Source organism: Gossypium raimondii, chromosome 10 (genome assembly GCF_025698545.1).
Source record: "Gossypium raimondii isolate GPD5lz chromosome 10, ASM2569854v1, whole genome shotgun sequence".
Taxonomy (NCBI): domain Eukaryota; kingdom Viridiplantae; phylum Streptophyta; class Magnoliopsida; order Malvales; family Malvaceae; genus Gossypium; species Gossypium raimondii.
In genome coordinates this window covers 2,360,806-2,380,618 of record NC_068574.1, presented here as the reverse complement: position 1 = coordinate 2,380,618, position 19,813 = coordinate 2,360,806, and the positions used below count along the sequence as shown (strand labels likewise).

Genomic DNA, 19,813 nt, shown 5'->3' with positions numbered 1-19,813 from the left:
ATGGTTAAGAACAGTAAAAGAATGGCTACCGTGAACTGTAATTTTGTCATGAAGAATCCCTGTTGCTGAAGAAAATACAAACGAGCTTTTCTCCACTGGTTCTTGAAAACCAGGTCGAATGAAAGCAAATGATTCTTGAAAATCGAGTCAATTTAAGGCCGTAGGGGCCCAGGTTCAAAGCACACTGGTACCTTCTTGTTTACGAACCATTGATAAATATACAAACTGTACCGTGTATTGTACGTAACAGGATTGATTTCATCCAGTGAAAAACTAGTGTGAATCAATTTTAACAGCAACTTGCTTGAGTTATTTAGGTTAGGATTTAAAAATAAATATAGATTAGCATGCTACGTTGAATGAACAAGGTGCCTTATTTAGCGGATGGAGGCGTTGACATCTGAAACTCTTCTCAAGGGAGTTTTCTTCAAGAACAAGGCATCTGAATTCCAATGCCTCCGTACACAGGAAAATTCAGAAAACTAAACTTCATTAAGATAATTTATCCATCCAATAAGAGGATTGAAAGAACTAAATGAACATAACACATACATATAACCACATAGTAGGAGATGTGAAGTCAATGATCAAAATGTATACAAAGTATTCTCGTTTTCTTTCTTTGTCTACAACCATAATACTTTACCCACTCAAGACGGATTTCTGAGTCTTCAACGGGAAAAAAGGGTTCCTATTATATTGACTCCCTACCTTCATTGAGCAACTTGTCCTGGCAGTCAGTGGATAGTAGGATTGTGCCGTTGCTGCTGATAAAAATGCGGTGCAACCTCAGTTAACCAAGAAGGATCTATGGAGATGACGTTGCGCATGTATTGCCGGTCGGTGGAGACAAGAGAATGGTATATAACACACTTTGGATTTACTCTGCAGGTTAATAGAATACAAAACAAAGAAGTTTATTGTAACATAAATATTTGCAGCAAAAACAATTCAATCCTTGAAACAAGATAAAAGGCCTTTAGAGAAGCTCACAACCTAGCTAGCTTGACTTACAAATATAGTGCAGTAAAAAATTGCACATTTTGTTAGTCTAAATGACCCAAAAGTTTCTAGCCAAATACAACATCAAAGAGCTTCTAGCATAATCAAATATTAAAATACAAGCATTGATATATACTAAATCCAGTCTCGGTACCAACCTGAATAACACAGATGATGGATGAATATAAACTTCTTGGGAACCTCTAATAGTCTTGTACATCCCACCATGACTGTAGGCCTTTGACAAGATAGGCAACAAAACTTGATTAAAATAACAGTTTAAGTTGTAGGATACAACAATTCAGATTACACAAGTTTCTACAAGAAATAATATCCCAAGTTTCGTGTCTAAATTCTAATAGGTAAAAAAGATATTTAACAAAAGTAACCATTCATCTAAAGATAAAAATTACCTCTAAACGGCATGCATTAGCAAAAAAACCAGCAGTGACTGCCTTTCTCACCAACTGCAACAGGTACATAGCAGAGCATCATTTTTCTTGTTCAAAAACATATGATAAAAGATTATTTGAGCCATTGGATTTTTTATTTAAAGACTAGATAGTGCTCATAGAAAAAACAAGTTCTTTATATCTAGCACATGGCAATCCAAAGTTTTTTTTCCCAATGTTATCAGTGGAAGCAAATAACAATACCTCTCTTTTTCCTAATTTCTTTGTAAGATTAAATCAAAGTGTGAATTTACCTGCATATCTGTTTCACAAGATTTCAAGACTATGCCCAACCTCAGTGCTATTCTTTTGAGTTGTTCCCGAATTTCCATTACCTTTTTCTGTAAAATAACTAAAATATATTAACATAGATAAAAAACATTTAAGAAATGCCGAAAAAAATATCTTAAAGAAGTAAAGCCTTTACATACAATATTCTTGTACTTAAAGACAGTAGTGAAACTGGACAGTATCTTAAATTCTCAAAAATGCCCAAATAAAAATACACACCATGGCATGGTAGTTTATGAAGTTCTTGTGACACCACTTTGAAGATCTGCCAGACTGGAGAAACCCTTTGTAAATATTCAGGAAAGTAACATGGTCACCCTGCAAAAAAAAAAATGATATAAGACAGGTGCAGGTAGCTAATTACGTTGTTATTACAATAATACAAATCGGGAAAGTGATCAAGAAAGAAATCCAGCAAAGCTAGTTATAATACCTCAGCAGCAGCAAATCTCAATTTGGCTTCATCCAGTTCCTTTTGTGCTCCCCGAGCAGAAAACCAGATAGACTGCAAAGCAGAAGGGAAAAGAATGAATTGGTCTGTACAACAGAGGGAACTGCAAAAAAAAAAAAACATTTGAATAGTGTAACAGACAGAAAAGCGCAAGCAGTAGCTTACCTGGATAGAGAGAACAGCAGCAATAGTTATGATTTCATCAGAACACCCAAGCTCATTTGAAGATAAAATCATTTTTGCGATCATTGGTTCCTGCAAAACATATAATAGTGAAGAATACACCTAAGAAATATAACAGACAAAAAGAAAACAGAAACAGACATCAAAAGTAATATTGACTAAGAGAAACAAGAGGCAAAGTCTCTTTTTTTCTTTTTTTTCTTTTTTTAGATTGCATCTCTCGCCTTGCAGTAAAAGTGTGGAAGACACTATGGAAATAAAACATCAAAAAAGAATGAACAAAAGTCTTAGGTGAAACAGTATAAGTGTATTTACCAGTGGAATTTCAGCAACTTGAAAACCAACTGGTGAAGTGAGTTTGGCATCATCATCAAGGACTCCAAGTGAAAAAAGTACTTCAAGTGCTCGGATCATTGATTCAGGGGATGGAGATGCCGGCCAGTTGAAGCCCAGAATGTTATCAATGCCTAATGCTTTTAACTGCAACATCAGAATACAGAGATTGGCACCTAAAACACTATAGTATATATCATTATATACTATAAAAAATTAAACCGAAGTCAGTTTTCCACATAAGACATGAAGGGACCAAAATTAAAGTTTACATATGCACTTTAGCACCATATACAGGGAAAGTTGGAGCCCAGCAGCTCACACCCTTAAGTTTGTCAAAATATGATATAGACCAGATGATATCCAGAGAAATCAGCAACAAATCTAAATACCTGAATCACACAAGAAACAAGATTTGACCTTTGGATCTCAGGAATTCCTTGAACAGACATTTCATTGAGAAAATACTCTTCTGTATACAATCTGATGGCAGCAATCAAAAGAATTCAGTCTTAGACAATAAGATTTAAACATCGGAAAGATTTTTTTTTTTTTTAACTTCTTGAGATGATTAAACACCTGTAACACATCCCAGGTCTAAGTCTACCAGCTCGACCAGCCCTTTGTCTAGCAGATGCTTTGGATATGGGTGCCACCACAAGATTTTCTATATCCGAGATCTGGAGAAATAAGAATAACATGATTAACAACTAAACCGGAATGTTGACAAGGCAATCCATTTAGAGATAGAAGGCTTCCACTAAAACCTCTAGAAAGAGGTTTAAAAATTAGTCACAAGAATCAGAAAGAACTAATAAACCTGGTGACTATTGTGATATGAAAATTATACAAAATTAATAAAATTTGCATGCTTCAATCCAAAATTAGGGAAAGATAAAAATTTAAATATTTTCTTTTAGCATAAGACGGGCAAAGGCTGTCCACCACAAAATGATGAATTATCAGCTAATTTTCAAGTAAAAAAAAGCATAAAAGATATGTATTGATATGGATTCTTTTGGAAATAATGCCAGGCAAGATGTGGCCATTACCAGATAAAGTTCACATGGAAAATCCTAAATATACACCTGCTTTACCATAATAAAGAATGTGGAAATGACGATACCGGATTGTAGAATCGTTGTTTTGAGAAGCCACTATCAACAACATAGACAATACCCTGCACCAACCATGAGAACAAGTGTAGAAATGAATGCAACAGTTTCCTATAAACAAACTAAGTTTAACAAATGGCTCTAGAATACACATATCTTACCTCTAAAGTCAATGATGTCTCGGCTATATTTGTTGATATCACTACTTTTCTCTTGCCTTTAGGAGTTGGAGAAAATATCAGATCCTGCAAAGAAACAAAAAGACGCGTGTAAAGCCAGAAAGGTAATAAATTAAATCCTGCAGAAGTCAACTGTATTAAAAACAGAAAGCTATTTCTGACCTGTTCTGCACGTGTAAGTCCAGAGTATAAAGGCAAAATAATCAACCCTGAAAGGAAGATATAAGCATAATTATTCACTGAATCCAACAGAAAGTAGATTTTGTTGTAAGATAAAGAAATCATACTTCCACATATTACACTCAAGGTTGGCACAGAGCAAACAAGCGGGCTCAATAGCAGGGTCTTTTTTATTATTGTTTGTCTGACCCATGTTGATAATAAAATGTAATTTAAACATGAAACACATATGTAAACAGAGTGACAATTAATAACTGGTCAAAATCCACTGTAGTGCAAGGTATCAAAATATACTTGTAATGGAATTCCCATAACACGTGTACATCTAGACATACATATGCATGGACGAACATAAAATATTAGTAAAATCTAAGTATAGATGCATAACATCTAATGAATAGATTATTGCAAATTCTTTTCATTGTATATAAGGTATAAACAAGGCCAAAGTATATGCCACGATATTAAACCTGAGGAATTTTTCCCATTGCTTCGAGCTTCTTCAGTAAGCAACTTAATAGCAGCATCAATATCATCTTGACCAGTAAGAAATACTAAAATATCACCTGGTGGTTCCTACTCAACAGATAAAATATGGTGACAAAATTAGTGGAATTTTATCCTTTCATCAAAAGAATCAAACAATACCTGTCCATACTATGGTTAGGGAGAGAAAATCATGAGTCCAAGAAAGCCTTCACGCGAAGGATCAAATAGTTATTGAAACATCAGTAATTATTAAATAATGAAGTATGTTGGTTCTGTTTCCAGCTATTGCAGTACATTGAAAGAGTTAAAGACTACAAAATTAGATCTTTGAAAAACAGTTCCAGAAAAATGGCGCTTAAAAATTTTTAGAAAGTGAAAAATACTATTTATCATATGTAGAATTTTTTGGTTTGCAGCTATATACAATTATTAGCACCAATGAAAGGCCTCAAGAAACCATCCAGAGCTTAACATTTATAATGTCTCCATTTATAAAACTAAAATCTGAATTTATCACAATCTTCAAAATACCTTGTCATTAATCAATAGCACTGTTGAAACAGCAGCCTGAATATAGTCTCGTACAGGGTCTTCCACATAATGAATTTGCACATTAAACCCTCTACCCTGAAAATCAAGTGCAAAACAAGACTTAATTTGTTAGTCCAAATTAAATGGAACATCAGTTAAAGTATAACTTCCATAAAAAAAACACACAAACAAGCATCTTCAAACCAAAGGTTCTTTTCATGCAAGAGATTGTAAAGGGGCATAGGAAATGATACTACCAATGAAAATACCTCAACAGATAAGATAGCAGGCTCCAACCTAGGTCTAAGCTCCTCACATTCCAATGCTTGGCGCCTTTTACTAGTTTACATTAAATGCAAGATGTTAGGGTCAAATTAGAAACTTGTGGGTTCTCAACAACTAACTAGAGTCCAAACTAACATTCAAATAAAAAAACAAATAAATGACCTTTATGTAGCTTGAAGAGTAGAAGCAATATTCTAAATCCTATACACTGAGAAGACACTTCACTAAAAATGTGCAGAAGGAAACCTGGACAGGAAGAAATTAGACATTGATTTCGCTTCAATCGTAGCAGAAGATATAATGAGTCGCAGCTCCGGTCGACGTTTCTGGATCTGAAGTTTCAATGTGCAGAAAATATTTAAGAAAGTACAGGACCTATAAGGGAAAGGCAGAAAAGTTGCAATTTTCCTATTCTTTCCTACCGCCACCAACAGAGCAGTTACCGAGGATTAGAAGTATTACCTTTTTCAGAAGACCAAGTACAATGTCTGTTGAAATGGATCTTTCATGCGCCTCATCCACCATAATGACACTGCAAAAGTCATAAACTTTCACTCTCTTTTATCTTACTAACAAAAACAGAACATGATTCACCATATGACCATCTGATGTTCACAAATTCTAAAGAGAACGAGTTTGTAGCAAAAAGGGTAAAAAGAAGAGCCATAATCATATAGCAGAAATGTAGGAAGAAATCCATAAGATCCTTGCCACCTGCAGACTAACAAGCACAGCTGAATATCGTCGAACTTGTAGTCTGACAATTTGACAATCTGAATTTGCATGAACAACAATGAGATGCTCATGATATCATTTGCACAACAATGAAAACTAACCAATATGTGGCAAATCTCACAGAATAATCAAGCATAAGCAAAGTAATGAAACTAAAGAGAAGCACCATCTGGACTACATCAAATTGTCTCTAATCTTAATCATTACCTGTACTTAGTCAAAAGAGGATCATCCATCATTTCTCTAAGTAAGACTCCATCTGTGAGAAATTTGATCCTAGTAAGATCCTGCACTGTCAAAATGAAATAACCTTCAAAATCAATGACATCAATTACATGCACAACAAACAGAAACATTCTGAAATTCCATCTTACTTGATGAGCTTTCAAGCAAGATAAAATTATAATCAATGCATTCAACATGCAACATTGACAAATTACCCTCTCAAAAGGACAAACAGAATTGAATAAGACAAGAACCGCAAGATCAAAGATTGATTAGATAACTCACTGGATTAGAGATATCTTCAAACCGGATCGTGTAACCAACTTCTTCTCCAAGTTTGACCCCCATCTCCTCAGCTACCCTTGAAGCAACTGCCTGTGCATTGGATTAAAATGGATATTATTGAGCAAAAACTAAGACATTTACATTCACGAAAGGCTTGAAAAGATGAAAATGCAGACATATAGGAGTTCAAAGCTACCTGCACAGCTAGTCGTCTTGGTTGCGTACAAGCTATAACACGCCCACCATCAGCCCAACCAGCTTCTTTTAAAAACTGCAATTCAAGCATATTACAATCAAGATTCCCAGCAACAAAAGATTCAGAATAAACTTCAAATTACAAAGAGGGAGGCAAGTAAACAGTTAAAGATTTTACTTTTAAATAAAGAAAAAGGAGAGAAAACCTGTGGAATTTGAGTGGTTTTACCACTACCCGTTTCACCAACAACAATGGTAGTAGCGTGAGACTCCACTAAATAAAGAATAGCAGTTCTATACTTATAAACTGGAAGCCTCTGTCTTTGCTTCTCAATGCTCACATACCCATATCTGTAAGGAAAAACAAATCAGGAAGAGAAAAGACAAAAGAACAATCAAAGAACAAAAATTGAATAAAAAATAGTGAGAGAAAAAAATACCCAGAAGAAGATGAAGAGTAAGAAGATGACAAGAAAATAACACCGCCATCCTCGTCCTCGACGAGGCGGGGCTTCTCGGTTCCCGGTTTCCAGAACTGCGCCATAATTTTAAGCTCAGTTTTACTTTTCCCGATTCGAGGGAAATTGAATCAAAATTCAGTAATGTAACTAAACTGGCTTTTTATTTAGCTTTGCTCACGCTTCGGTTTAGGGTTTCTAAGCCCAACAATCATTCGGTATTCGTTACAAATCTATGAAAAACAATAAAAATTTATATAAATTTAGATAAATTCGGCCTAAAAATCAAATCTTTAACCAATAAGCCCAAGTGCCCAATGAAATACATATTATATTAATTTTACAAAATTAACTGAAATAAATAATACACAAAATTATCAAACTAAAATATATAAAAATTCAAAAAGTAATTAAAATATATAAATTTAATTATAAATTTAAAAGATGAGTATTTTCACTAATTTCTTTTGAAAAGAAGTCACGTGGATTTGATAAAACCAATCATTAAAAATTGTTAAATGCTTAAATTGGCTCAAGCTTTTAAGAGTTGCTCATGATAATAACCAAGCTTTTCAAAATGTCATATAAGCTACTTAACTTTTATAAAAGTGCTAAATGAATGTTAAATCTTTCAAAATGGTCAAATAAAAACCTAACCTTTTTGAAAGTGTTCAAATAAAGGCTTATGAAATGTCGTATATCAAGTTTCAAATTATGTTATGATTGTTTTCTTTTCTTTTCAAGCACTAACTGATTTAGGTGTCATGTGTTTTATTTTAAACACGTCAATATTTATCTATTTTTTTCTACAAATTGGGTTGAAGTGCATAAAAAAACTCTTATTTAAGTATTTCTATAAAGGTTAGAACCTCATTAACCAATTTGAAAAGTTTAGCCTTTAAATGAGTAACCTTTAAAAAGGTTTGAGCTCTAATTGTTTAAAAAATAAATTTTCAATCATGTTTATGTTAAAAAGACAATTTCACTACAGCAAAATAGGTTTTTAGTGGCTTTTTTTGGCCCTATAGCGGCGCTAAATTTTTGCGACGTTCATGTGAGAAAACGCCACTAAAAAACATGACATTTAGCGGAGCGGCGCTTCTCATAAAAATGCCGCTAAAGAACATGACCTTTAGTGGCTTAGCGGCGTTTGTGGGAAAAGCGCCACTAAATGTCATATTCTTTAGCGGCGTTTTTAGTAAAAGCGCCACTAAAGTCCATGTTCTTTAGTGGCGTTTGTGAAAAACGCCACTAATTTAGCAGATTTTACCAAACCATTTTAATTCATATATAACCTAAATTTTTAACATAATTTCCTGTAACATCAAATCCAACCAAAAACTTTAAATCTAAATGATAGTATCACGAAAGAAATATGTATATGAACTAAATTAATAAATGAAATAACAAAATATATTATATTCAAAAGTTATATTGTTAAGATATTCTCATAATAAGAAAACAAAAGTCTAAGATGGCGGATTCTGCGACTGCTGAAACATCTTCATCATGTTCTAAAGTTGTAGCTGAAGTTCGTTATACTCAATAATGTTCGTAATACTCCACATTTCCCTCAACAGGATTACTGCCTAGCACTAGTATAACTTGTAATTGAATAATTAACAACTATTCCACAATTTTGAGTCCTCCTCAATCTTTCGCGAGATTTTGTATGAAACCTGAATCCATTAATGAGGAAGGCAGTATATCTTTTTACTACTCTATTCGGACCTTGGGAAAACCATTTAACTTCGTCATTGACGTCTTTTCCACTCCAAACCTATTGAATTAAAAGTAAATTGATTAATTATAAATGTTATACGAAAACATTATTATTTGTCATTGAAAGCTTCAGTTGCATACCGTCTGCCCTAACCATTCATGAAAAGATTCTATGAATAACTTATGAATCTCTCAATGTTGTAATCTTCTGAAGCGTGAATGAGATCTCAAGACTTGTTTGTACTCACTATGTCAAAAAGTGGATTACTTAGTTAGAAGATAAACAAATTAAAAAGATGAATATTTATCAAATTCTAAAACTTACTTGCATAATGGTTCAATTGAATTGTGGTGAAAAAGAACATATCGATATGCTTGTACCCAAGATCTATTATCTAAGTGTGCAATTTCAACTTTACCGATTGGTTGTCCATAACATCGAAATAAATAAGTTTCAGCTAAGTTGTGATTAGTGAGCCTAGCATTTCTATTTGGTCTATTAAGTCTTATTTCAACATCTTCTAAATATCTAGAGCAGAAATTCATACACTCCTCTGCTAAGTAACCTTCAACAATTGATCCTTCTGGATAACGCTTATTACGACAATAAGACTTCAATTTGCATAGGAACCTAAACACGATATACAACATTATCAAAAGTTGTAATTAAAGGTATATTCATGAATGGATGACAACTTTGCAAATAAATTAACACCTCTCTATAGGATACATCCATCGATAGAAAATCGGTCCACCAAGTTTTGCTTCATGAGGGAGATTGATTAGCAAGTGCACCATAATAGTGAAGAACGAAGGTGGAAAGATATTCTCCAAGTTGCATAAAGTTAAGGCAGCTCGATCTTGTACTTTCTCAAGTTCTTCAACAATAAAAACTTTGTCACAAATAGCTTTCATTATATCGGATAGTTCAATTATACAAGATGTCACCTTTTTGACATACAACACCATAAAGTAACTGGCAGTAAATCTTGCATCAAGATGTGATAATCATGTGAGTTTAGGGAATATAGTTTTTGATATTTAAGACTCACACATCGAGATATATTTGATGCACAAGAATCTGAGACTTTTATATCCTTTAACACCGTGCAGAACACTTGTTTTTCTTTCTTCGACATTGCAAAAATAGAAGGTGACAACTGAGATTTTCCATTCGAAAATAATTGGGGATAAAGATCACGCCGAATTCCCATGTCAACTAGATCAACTCGAATATGAAGATTGTCTTTCGATTTTCTATCGACATTCAAAATTGTCTCGATGATGTTTTCGCAAACATTCTTTTCAATATGCATGACATCAAGATTGTGTTGTAAAATGTGATGCTCCCAATAAAGCAACTAAAAAATAATTTTGTTTCCACAAGTTTGCCTCATTAGGATCATCCTCTTCATCAGATTCATCATCACTCTGCCGGTCAACATCGCCAACATACACCTCCCTCGGTTTTCTCTTTGTTTGCGTGTTGGGTGGTTGATTCATCTTCCCATAATTAAAATTGATATATTTTAACATGAATAAGATTTCAGATCCAATGGTCTGCTCAGGAGCTTCTCTAAACTCTTCAGTACTATCAAATAGAGTCATCTAAAATCTAAATCTATAATTTCCATCTAACCACTGACGATGCCCCATATAAGAGAAATTCTTCTCATTATACAACTATTTCGAACATGTTTGCGCCGCACAACAAGGACAAGCATAATGTCCATTGGTACTCCAACCAGATAAATTGACATAAGTCAGTAAATCATTAATAGTCCATAACAAAGCTGCACGTAAATAAAAGTTCTCCTTTCTCAAGACATCATATGTTTCAACACTCGCTCATAACTGTTTCAACCCTTCAATAAGTGGCTGCATATAAATGTCAATATCATTCCCGAAACCTTTCTCTCAGGGATAATCATAGATAAGATAAAAGAAGATTGTTTCATGCAAATCCACGGAGGCAAATTGTAAGGAACAAGCAGTACAGGCCAAGTGTTATACGAAGTACTCATGATTTTAAAAGGATTAAATCCATCAGATGCTAGCCCAAGCCTTACATTCCGAGGATCGCTTGCAAAGCTTAGAAATTTACTGTCAAATGATTTCCAAGCTAAAGAATCTGCAGGATGCCTTAATAATCCATCATCGATTCGTTGATCATGATGCCACATTATAGACTCAGCTGTCTTTAACGACATGAAAAGCCTTTGAAGCCTTGGTATTAGTGGAAAATATCTCAAAATCTTTACTAGCTTCTTTCTTGACTGTGCCTCACCTTCATCCTCATTCACATCTTCTGCATTCCTATTCATCCAACGAGATTGATCGCAAACATGACAAGACTGTTGGTTTTTCCGACCACCCCAATACAACATGTAGTTGTTTAGGCAACTATGAATTTTGTTGTATCCAAGGCCTAAATCATTTATCAGTTTCTTCATATCTTTGCACGAATGAGAGATTTTTGCAAACAGAAACATATATTTCAAAAATTCTAACAACAGCGTAAAAAAGTTTTCACTCCACCCTCCCACACATTTTAAGTGAAAAAGACGAATGCAGAAGGACAGTTTTGAAAATTTTGATCCCTCATAAAGTTCTTCATTCATTTCATTAAGTAACTTGTAGAACTTCGCCACTTCTCCATTTGACTCTTCATCAGGTGCACTTCTTCCCGTTTTGGTAAAAGCATTTCCACAAATATCACAATTATCGAATGCAATAATTTCAGGTGGAAACGACTGCAAACCATGATTGTGCATATTAAATGCATCTCGCAACATGCATTCCATGTCATCTTCTCTATGAGGACAAGCCGGATTAATCATTGAAGAGGTTCTACGCTGTGTACACTCTCCATGGGAAATCCATTTTTTATTCCCCCGAATAAAGCCATCAACAATTAGATGTTCGTAGACAAATTCACGAATATGCCAATTGATGTTGCCACACTTCTTACACGGGCAAAGAATCATATTCTCTTGGCTAGCATTTTGAAATGCAAAATTTAGAAAAGTTTGTACTTCATTTCGATAATCGTTGCTTACCCTTGACAAATCCATCCAACTCTTATCCATTTTGTAGTTCTTGAAGTCTAAAGTTGAAAATAAATTACGGTTACTTAAATGTTCTAAATAGATTTAAGTCAAATTTCAAGTCAAATTTTTTTATTATGCTCAAATTTATATCTCAATGTTTATAATATGATTAATTAATCTAAATTTTTATTCCGTAAATTTAAGGTCGTAAATAAATAGTTTATGAGTTGGATATTTGTTTATTTATATTCGCTTGTTAAGTTGAATAAATCAACATTCATTAAAATTTAAATTTTTTATTAAATTAACCTAATATAAATTAAATGAACACATTTAACCTAAAATAGTAATATCACAAGGAGATATGTAAGATATTATGCCTTAATTCAAATCACTAACATGGATTTATCTAAAAAATGTTGTATTAAATTAAAACATATAAGTAATACAAGGTACTTACAAATGCAATTAAGGAGAGCTTAAAACGGAGTTGTTTGATTAGGCAATTCAAATGAGCCTATCGAATACTTCTTTTGTAGGATCCAATTCACTGTTTCAATAAAAAAACGTAATAAATAAATGATATGATAAATTGACATTAATATATATTAATTCATGTTATTTAAATTTATTTAAATCCATTTTTATGCAAATTGGTGAATGCATAGTGGAATTAAGTCTTTTATTTTACACATACAATTTAGATTAAATTATATATTTTAAAAATTAACAAAATCAATAATTGATCTAACACATTTATATATATAATTAAAAGATTATTTTGATTTTCAACTAATTAATTTAGTGAGACAGGTTATCAAAATTTTAAAATAAGACTCATGAATTTAATTTAATTTAAAAATAAAATAAAAATTATTCTCTTTTAAACAAAAAAAAAGCCCCACCAATATTGTCAAAATTAATTAACACAATTATTTAATTTTGTACTATTTTATCAATAAAATAATTTATTATAAACAAATTAACTTTTACCTTAACATTACAACATTCACTTCAACTCACAATTGAGTTGTACGTTACAACATTCGCTTAATGTCATCATGTGCCAACTTTTTCCATTTTTCGAACAAGTAATTTTCTTAAAAAACTTTTATAGTTTTTATTATTTTTATTTTTATTAGATCTCTTTTTAGATTTTTAAAATTATATATTGAACAATTTCAGAGTGCCACGTGAACATCTCTTAATAATTATATAAAATATATATTACATTATTTAACAAAAAGTTTAGGATCTAATGTAGACAAAAAAATTTAATGGATTGAAAAAATATCAAGTTAAAAGACTAAATGTTGCTTTGTGCCACAAATTTATCAAGATAAAAACAAAAACAAAATGGAAAAATGGAATATCACATTCAATATTGCTCATAGTAATTAAGACACCACAAACCTAGAACGACGCTAAATATTGAATTATCAATCTCATCAGACTCGAACCCGGAAACAAGAAATTTTTAAATTTATCTCAAAGATGCATTAGTAACACTTAAAACTGGGGTTTGAAGACCAAATCGAACCAGACAAGATCCCTACGGTCTACATCATTTATAATAACACAACCCAAGACCCAAGCCCTGCTTTCTTTTTTCCCAAAAGAAAATAGTGTAAAAAAGATAGCAAGCAGGAAAGCAAGAGGAAGATGGTAGCTAGGATAAAAGGATAGTAGGGTAAATTACATGTCAAAGTCAGGAAACTTTTAACCAACTATTTTGAACAAAAAAAAATAGTGCAGAAGAAGAAATTACTTGTCTCTATGTGCCAAGAAGACAATTGATATTTTCCTACAAGCATTAGAAAGAAAAAAAATCAAAATTTAATGGAAACAATTGCAGCATTAGAAGTAAGAAATGAAGATTGTGCAACATTCAAATAGCTCCAGCAACAATCAGTCAGCACTTGTGCCAACTTTATGAAGCTCCAAATGTAAAAAACACAAAATTGGCTCAACAAAATTACTTAAGACATTACTAAATATCTAAAAGTCACGTTCGATCAGTAATATTCAGTAAGAAATCTTACTTTTTTTATCTTTTTTTTACTTCTTTGACTTCTTGGAACCCCTGAAAGTTCAAACAATAGGAGAACGAAATCATATTACTTAAAAACATTGGTCCCTTTACCAAAAGAAATTCTATTTCGAAGGTGGTACTTACACACAGCTGGTTGCATACCTGCCGCAGGCTGTGCTGCAACTGACTACTCTCCTCCTCCAGGTCCCTAAAGAGAAGAAAAAAGATTGTACATTAATCCATAAATACATAAAAGATAACCAATCATGATAAGAACTGTACCATAAGACCACAGAATTTCAAATATTTTACTAAAATAACAGTAAGAAAATCGTTATGGTACAAAAGTTCTTACATGGGCCAGACGCCCTTCCCTCCTAGCAAATTTTCTTTCAAATAAGGACTTTGCAACCAAATTCGAAGAAACCATGCATAAATAGGCATAGCAAGAAAGTAAATAAGAGAAACCATGCATAAATAGGCATCAATACAATTGAAGACTGAAAGGTAGGTATGCATTTGTTTTGCTAATTACCCAAGAATTCATTCCTACCAATAAACTTTTTAAAAATTAATCAAAAATTAATCAATCAAATCTTGCATTCTCTGAGTTATTTTGTAGCATAAATTCCTCCTAAGGGGGTGTACAAATAACTCAAATACATGTGGATATTTGTGAAGAAATTCACCTATGCCCACGTTCAGACAAACAAAGTTTCTCCATTGTGACATCAGTTGCACAAACACAAAGGGACCACGCTTTTGTTGGACCATAAGCTAGTGGATGTTGATGATGGTTTTGAGTTTGTTAATGTGCATCATGAGCCTGTCTAGTTTTAAATCTTTAGTTCTGGTTTCTAAGCAAGACTAAGCTGAAACAATTGGTTTTTTCCATCTCCTTTGACAAAATTTGGTTTTTTCCAAACCTAAGATTGCTTAAGGTATATATTATTTGATTCATAAAAGTATATTGTGAAAATTTTATTGACTAAACATCATTGTAAAGCACATATTTATACATGGGAGGCCCTAATAACTTAAAAGCATATCCTAGTTTTGGTAGGTAAAAATTTAAAAAATTTAGAGGAACTAAAACATCAATGAAAACTCTAATTTTCTAAGCACCCAACAAGCATAACTCAGAATTCAGAAGAAAAGAGAAAATAAATTACAGCAGATCTAGAGATTAAAGAAAAATACAAAAATTAAAAAGTGATAAAAAAATTAAAAAGAAAGAAAGAAATGAAGCAGATTGTCTTACCTGAGACAATGTCGATTGAGACTGAGAAACTACTGATATTTTTTTGAATGTGAAGAGCAGCTAAAATAGAAGAACAATGAATGAATATTTTTTTCAAGCAACGAAAAGACCGAGAAAGAAAAGGGACATGGGATTTTGGGTTTCAAGCAAAGAAAAGTATGAGAAAGAAAAGGGATAGGATTTTGGGTTTCAAGCAAAGAAAAGACTGAGAAAGAAAATAAATTGTGCGTGGGAGATGATATCTTTGTGAAAAACAGCTAAGAGATTGATTGAAGAACAAGAAGTTAAAGCAATCATTGGGTTGGAAACATGGGAAGAAGCAGCTTTGGTTGCTGATATAGGAAGCCGAGCTCGAGTTCCGGTTCTTTCATTTGCAGCACCAGCTCTAATAACACCCTCTCGTTGGCCTTTCTTGGTAACAATGGCTAATGGTGACTCCGAACAAATGAAATGCATAGCAGCTACTATTAGTTCATTTAACTGGAAAAGGGTTGTTGTAATTTATGAAGATGATGCTTTTGGTGGTGATTCTGGGAAGTTAGCTCTTTCATCGGAGGCTCTACGCGATGTTGGTTCCGAGATTGAATATCGATTGGTTCTTCCTCCACTTTCTTCTGTTTCTAATCCAAACGAAGTTGTGCAAGATGAGTTGATAAAATTATTCAACGTTCAATCTCGGGTTTACATTGTTCTTCAATCGTCATTACCGATGACAATCCATTTGTTTGAAAAAGCTAAGGAGATTGGACTTACTGGAAGAGACTCAGCTTGGATCATTACGAATACCATCTCGAATTACTTCGATTCTTTTAACAGTTCGGTGATTTCTTCCATGCAAAGCATTTTAGGAATCAAGACCTACTATGACGAGGGTACTAATCTTTACAAAAAACGTTTTATCCCCAGTTTCGAAGAACTTTTTGAGACGAAAACCCGGAAGAAGATAACTTTCAACCGAGCATTAACGCCTTACGAGCATACGACAGCATCGGAATTGTTGGCACATAATTAAATTAATCTTGCACAAATAAATTATGAAAAGTTATGAAGAGTGAAGAGACTTGAATATGAAGAGTGGAGAGACTTGAAGATAAAAAGTTATACACATGAATAGTTACAACTCCTATAGTATTTAAGTTATGTAAATGAAAAATTTATTAAAAAGGGTGTTTTCTTTCTTCCATACAAAATTATTTCTCTTTTCATTATATTCTTTATCATTTTTTTTGTTTTATTTCTCTAAATATTGATCAATTTTCTACAAATTTTTTTTAAAGAGTCTATAACACCAAGTTTTCACATTATGGGATAGAAAAATAATAACTTGCCTGCAATTCTTTTCCTCAAATTCTAAAGCAATTACTTTTCTGAGCTCAACTTAATTTGGAAGTCATATATAACAATTTCAGAAAAGGGGAGTGAAAATACAATTAACATTTAAACCTTAAGTTGTCTCCAGCAGTGTTATATAACTCAGTGAAGTAAGCAGCAAGCTCAACTCCAACATCCTTTCCAGCCACCAAAGTTGTGTGTCAATAGTTCATTGTTTGAGGATACGATTATTTCCCCTGTAATCTTGTTTCATTCCTCATCACTATCATAAACAACTGCCATGTGACGATGTGTGGGAGCTTTTCTAGGAGGTGAGTCCTCATTCGACTCGATTCCCTTGCGCTTACTGCTGCCAACAGACTCCTTCACTTTTTGCCTAGGCTCCTCAGCTTCCTCTTCCTCCTTTGAAGCTCTGTTAGCGTTAGCATCTGCCTCTTCATAGCGCTCTTCCTCTTCCTCTTCCTCCGATTCTTCATATTCTAGCTCCTCGTCCTCAATCCTATTGTGTGCAGACCTCTCATCTTCTTCCCCTTCAGTTTCATACTTAGACTCCTCTCTGTCACTTTCAAAGAAACTAATAGGCCGCCGAGATGATTTTACATCTGATACGGATGACTTGCGAGGGACATTCGTGTAACCCTGTGACTTCTTGGCATTCATAATGTGTTTTTCTGCCCGAGGGGCATCCCTGTAACCCTGTGACTTCTTGCTTTCCACGAGGATTGAGAAGGAAAAGCAATTTTGTGTTGCTTTCCAAGTTGACATGCTTCACAAACATCATCAAGCCGATCGATTTTTGTAAACCTTTGACCATCATCTTCCTTGAAAGCATTTACCAAATTTCCATAGTTCAAATGTCCATATCTATCATGCCATAACTTTGAAACTCCTTTATGAGCACCAATAAAGCAAGGCATATTCTGATTTTGCAATGTGGATTCCAGAAATCTCCATATGAGTATACTCTCTACATCAAAGGCAATTCTCAAAGAAGATTCATGTTTGTAAGTCTCTACGTTGATGATCTTATTTTCACAGGAAATGATGTGAAAATGTTGAAAGAATTTCAGCACTCAATGATGGCAGAATTTAAGATAACAAATTTGAGAGAACTTCATCATTTTCTTGGCATTGAAGTTCATCAATCCGAAAAAAGAATTTTTATTTCACAAGAGAGCTACGCAAAGGAAGTTCTAAAAAAGTTCATGATGAAAAATGCGAATCCAGTCTCTACTCCATGCATTACAGGTCTGAAGTTATCTAAAAAGGGTGAAGGAAAGCTTGTCAATTCCACCATATTCAAAAGTTTGGTTGGGAAGTTGATGTATCTGACTTCGACAAGGCCTGACATCATGTATGTTGTTAGCTTGGTGAGTAGATTCATGGAGAAACCTTACTCCAATCACTGGGAGGTTGCCAAGAGAATATTGAGATATGTGAAGGGAACCATTGATTATGGAATTTTCTATAAAGCTAATACATTAGTTGATCTCATTGGTTATATGGATAGTGATTTAGCAGGAAGCATTGATGATAGCAGAAGCACTTCTGGTTATGTTTTTCACCTTGGTAGTGGTGTAGTTTCATGGAGCTCAAAGAAACAATCAATTGTGGCGCTTTCGACTACAGAAGCTGAATATATCGCTGCATCTTATGCAGGACGTCAATTGATTTGGTTACGTGGAATTTTGGAAAGTCTTAAGCAGAAGCAGAGTAAGTCAACGATTTTGTTTTGTGACAATAGTTCTACTATTTCGGTCACAAAAGATTCAGTTCTTCATAGAAGGACAAAACACATTTGCATTCGGTATCACTTCTTGAGGGAACTAGTGAATAATGGTGATATTCAAGTTGAATATTGCAAGACAAAAGATCAGATGGCTGATATCTTCACAAAACCGCTAAGTGGACAAGTCTTTAAGAAAAATGTTGAAAGGTTGGGAGTTCGAAGCAAGTTTAATTGAAGGGAGGCATTGTTGGCACATAATTAAATTAATCTTGCACAAATAAATTATGAAAAGTTATGAAGAGTGAAGAGACTTGAAGATAAAAAGCTATACACATGAATAGTTACAAGTACTCCTATAGCATTTAAGTTATGTAAATGAATAGTCACAACTCCTCATGTAGACTCCTCATGTAGATGAATAGTCATTTACAACTCCTATATAAAGAGTTGTATGTGATGAAGAATTTTTAAGTGTGAGTGAAATAAAAATTTATTAGAAAGGGTGTTTTCTTTCTTCCATAAAAAATTATTTCTCTTTTCATTATATTATTTATCAATTTCTTTGTTTTATTTCTCCAAATATTGATCAATTTTCTACAGGAATCATCAAGCAGGCCATGGACAGTGATGAAAACAGTCCAGATTCGTTGTTGAAAAACATACTTTCAAGCAATTTCACAGGTTTAAGCGGCGAAATTCACTTTCAACAAGGCAAATTATCACATGATCCTATACTAAGGATTGTAAACTTGATTGGAAAAAGTTATAATGAGTTGGATTTCTGGTTACCAGGGTTTGGATTCTCAAAGAACATTGGTTATGTTGGTAATAAATCTGCAGATTTTACTGGTACAGTCATTTGGCCAGATGATTCAAAGCTAGTTCCTAAAGGATGGAAATGCCAACAAATAAGAAACCAATGATAATTGGAGGTCCAGCAAGAACCGCATTTGAGAAATTTGTAAAAGTTGACGATGGTAAACATCCAGGCCAAAAGAAATATGATGGTTTCTGCATTGAACTTTTCTATGAAGTTCTAACTGTTCTCGATTATGATTTAATTTATCAATTTGATCCCCACAATGGCACATATGATGAACTTGTTCACAAAGTCTACAACAAGGTAAAATGCCCTTGTCTCTTGGTCCATTTTTTTTTCAATATTTTTTTGTTAATAATCTCAATTTTTGTGACTATGATAGAAAATATTCATATAATTTAACCATAATTTCAAGCGTAATGAATTATTTATTTATCATTATTAAACAAATAAAAAAGAGTTTCTTACAAGTTACAGT

General features: G+C 33.3%; 1 protein-coding gene across 3 annotated transcripts; it reads right to left on the bottom strand.

Moving 5' to 3' along the window:
• Positions 1-473: 473 nt before the first annotated feature.
• Positions 474-7,594, bottom strand: LOC105777898 (probable pre-mRNA-splicing factor ATP-dependent RNA helicase DEAH9). Of its 3 annotated transcripts, none has more exons than XM_052622673.1 (23): positions 7,372-7,594; positions 7,138-7,282; positions 6,933-7,007; positions 6,737-6,826; positions 6,434-6,513; positions 5,954-6,023; positions 5,738-5,823; positions 5,464-5,545; positions 5,207-5,302; positions 4,657-4,762; positions 4,169-4,215; positions 3,989-4,072; positions 3,839-3,892; positions 3,292-3,392; positions 3,105-3,195; positions 2,695-2,859; positions 2,362-2,451; positions 2,179-2,250; positions 1,965-2,063; positions 1,709-1,795; positions 1,416-1,469; positions 1,161-1,240; positions 474-885 (listed from the first exon to the last, which is right to left on the bottom strand). In XM_052622673.1, exons 1-23 carry the CDS (start codon positions 7,473-7,475, stop codon positions 738-740), a joined length of 2,106 nt encoding a protein of 701 aa, XP_052478633.1. In that variant the 5' UTR covers positions 7,476-7,594; the 3' UTR covers positions 474-737. The 3 variants fall into 3 exon arrangements, with proteins under 3 accessions (XP_052478633.1, XP_012456857.1, XP_052478634.1); XM_012601403.2 differs by having other exon boundaries at positions 5,476-5,545; positions 7,372-7,593; XM_052622674.1 differs by lacking the exons at positions 7,138-7,282; positions 7,372-7,594 and having other exon boundaries at positions 6,434-6,518; positions 6,933-6,991.
• Between the last annotated feature and the right edge of the window lie 12,219 nt (positions 7,595-19,813).

Coding starts and splice junctions, on each gene's coding strand:
- LOC105777898 (XM_052622673.1), bottom strand. CDS start 7,475: ATGGCGCAGTTCTGGAAACCGGGAACCGAGAAGCCCCGCCTCGTCGAG. Junction 3,196..3,291: donor AGACCTGGGATGTGTTACAG/GTGTTTAATCAT, acceptor TGCTGCCATCAG/ATTGTATACAGAAGAGTATT. Junction 1,470..1,708: donor CTTGTGAAACAGATATGCAG/GTAAATTCACAC, acceptor TACCTGTTGCAG/TTGGTGAGAAAGGCAGTCAC.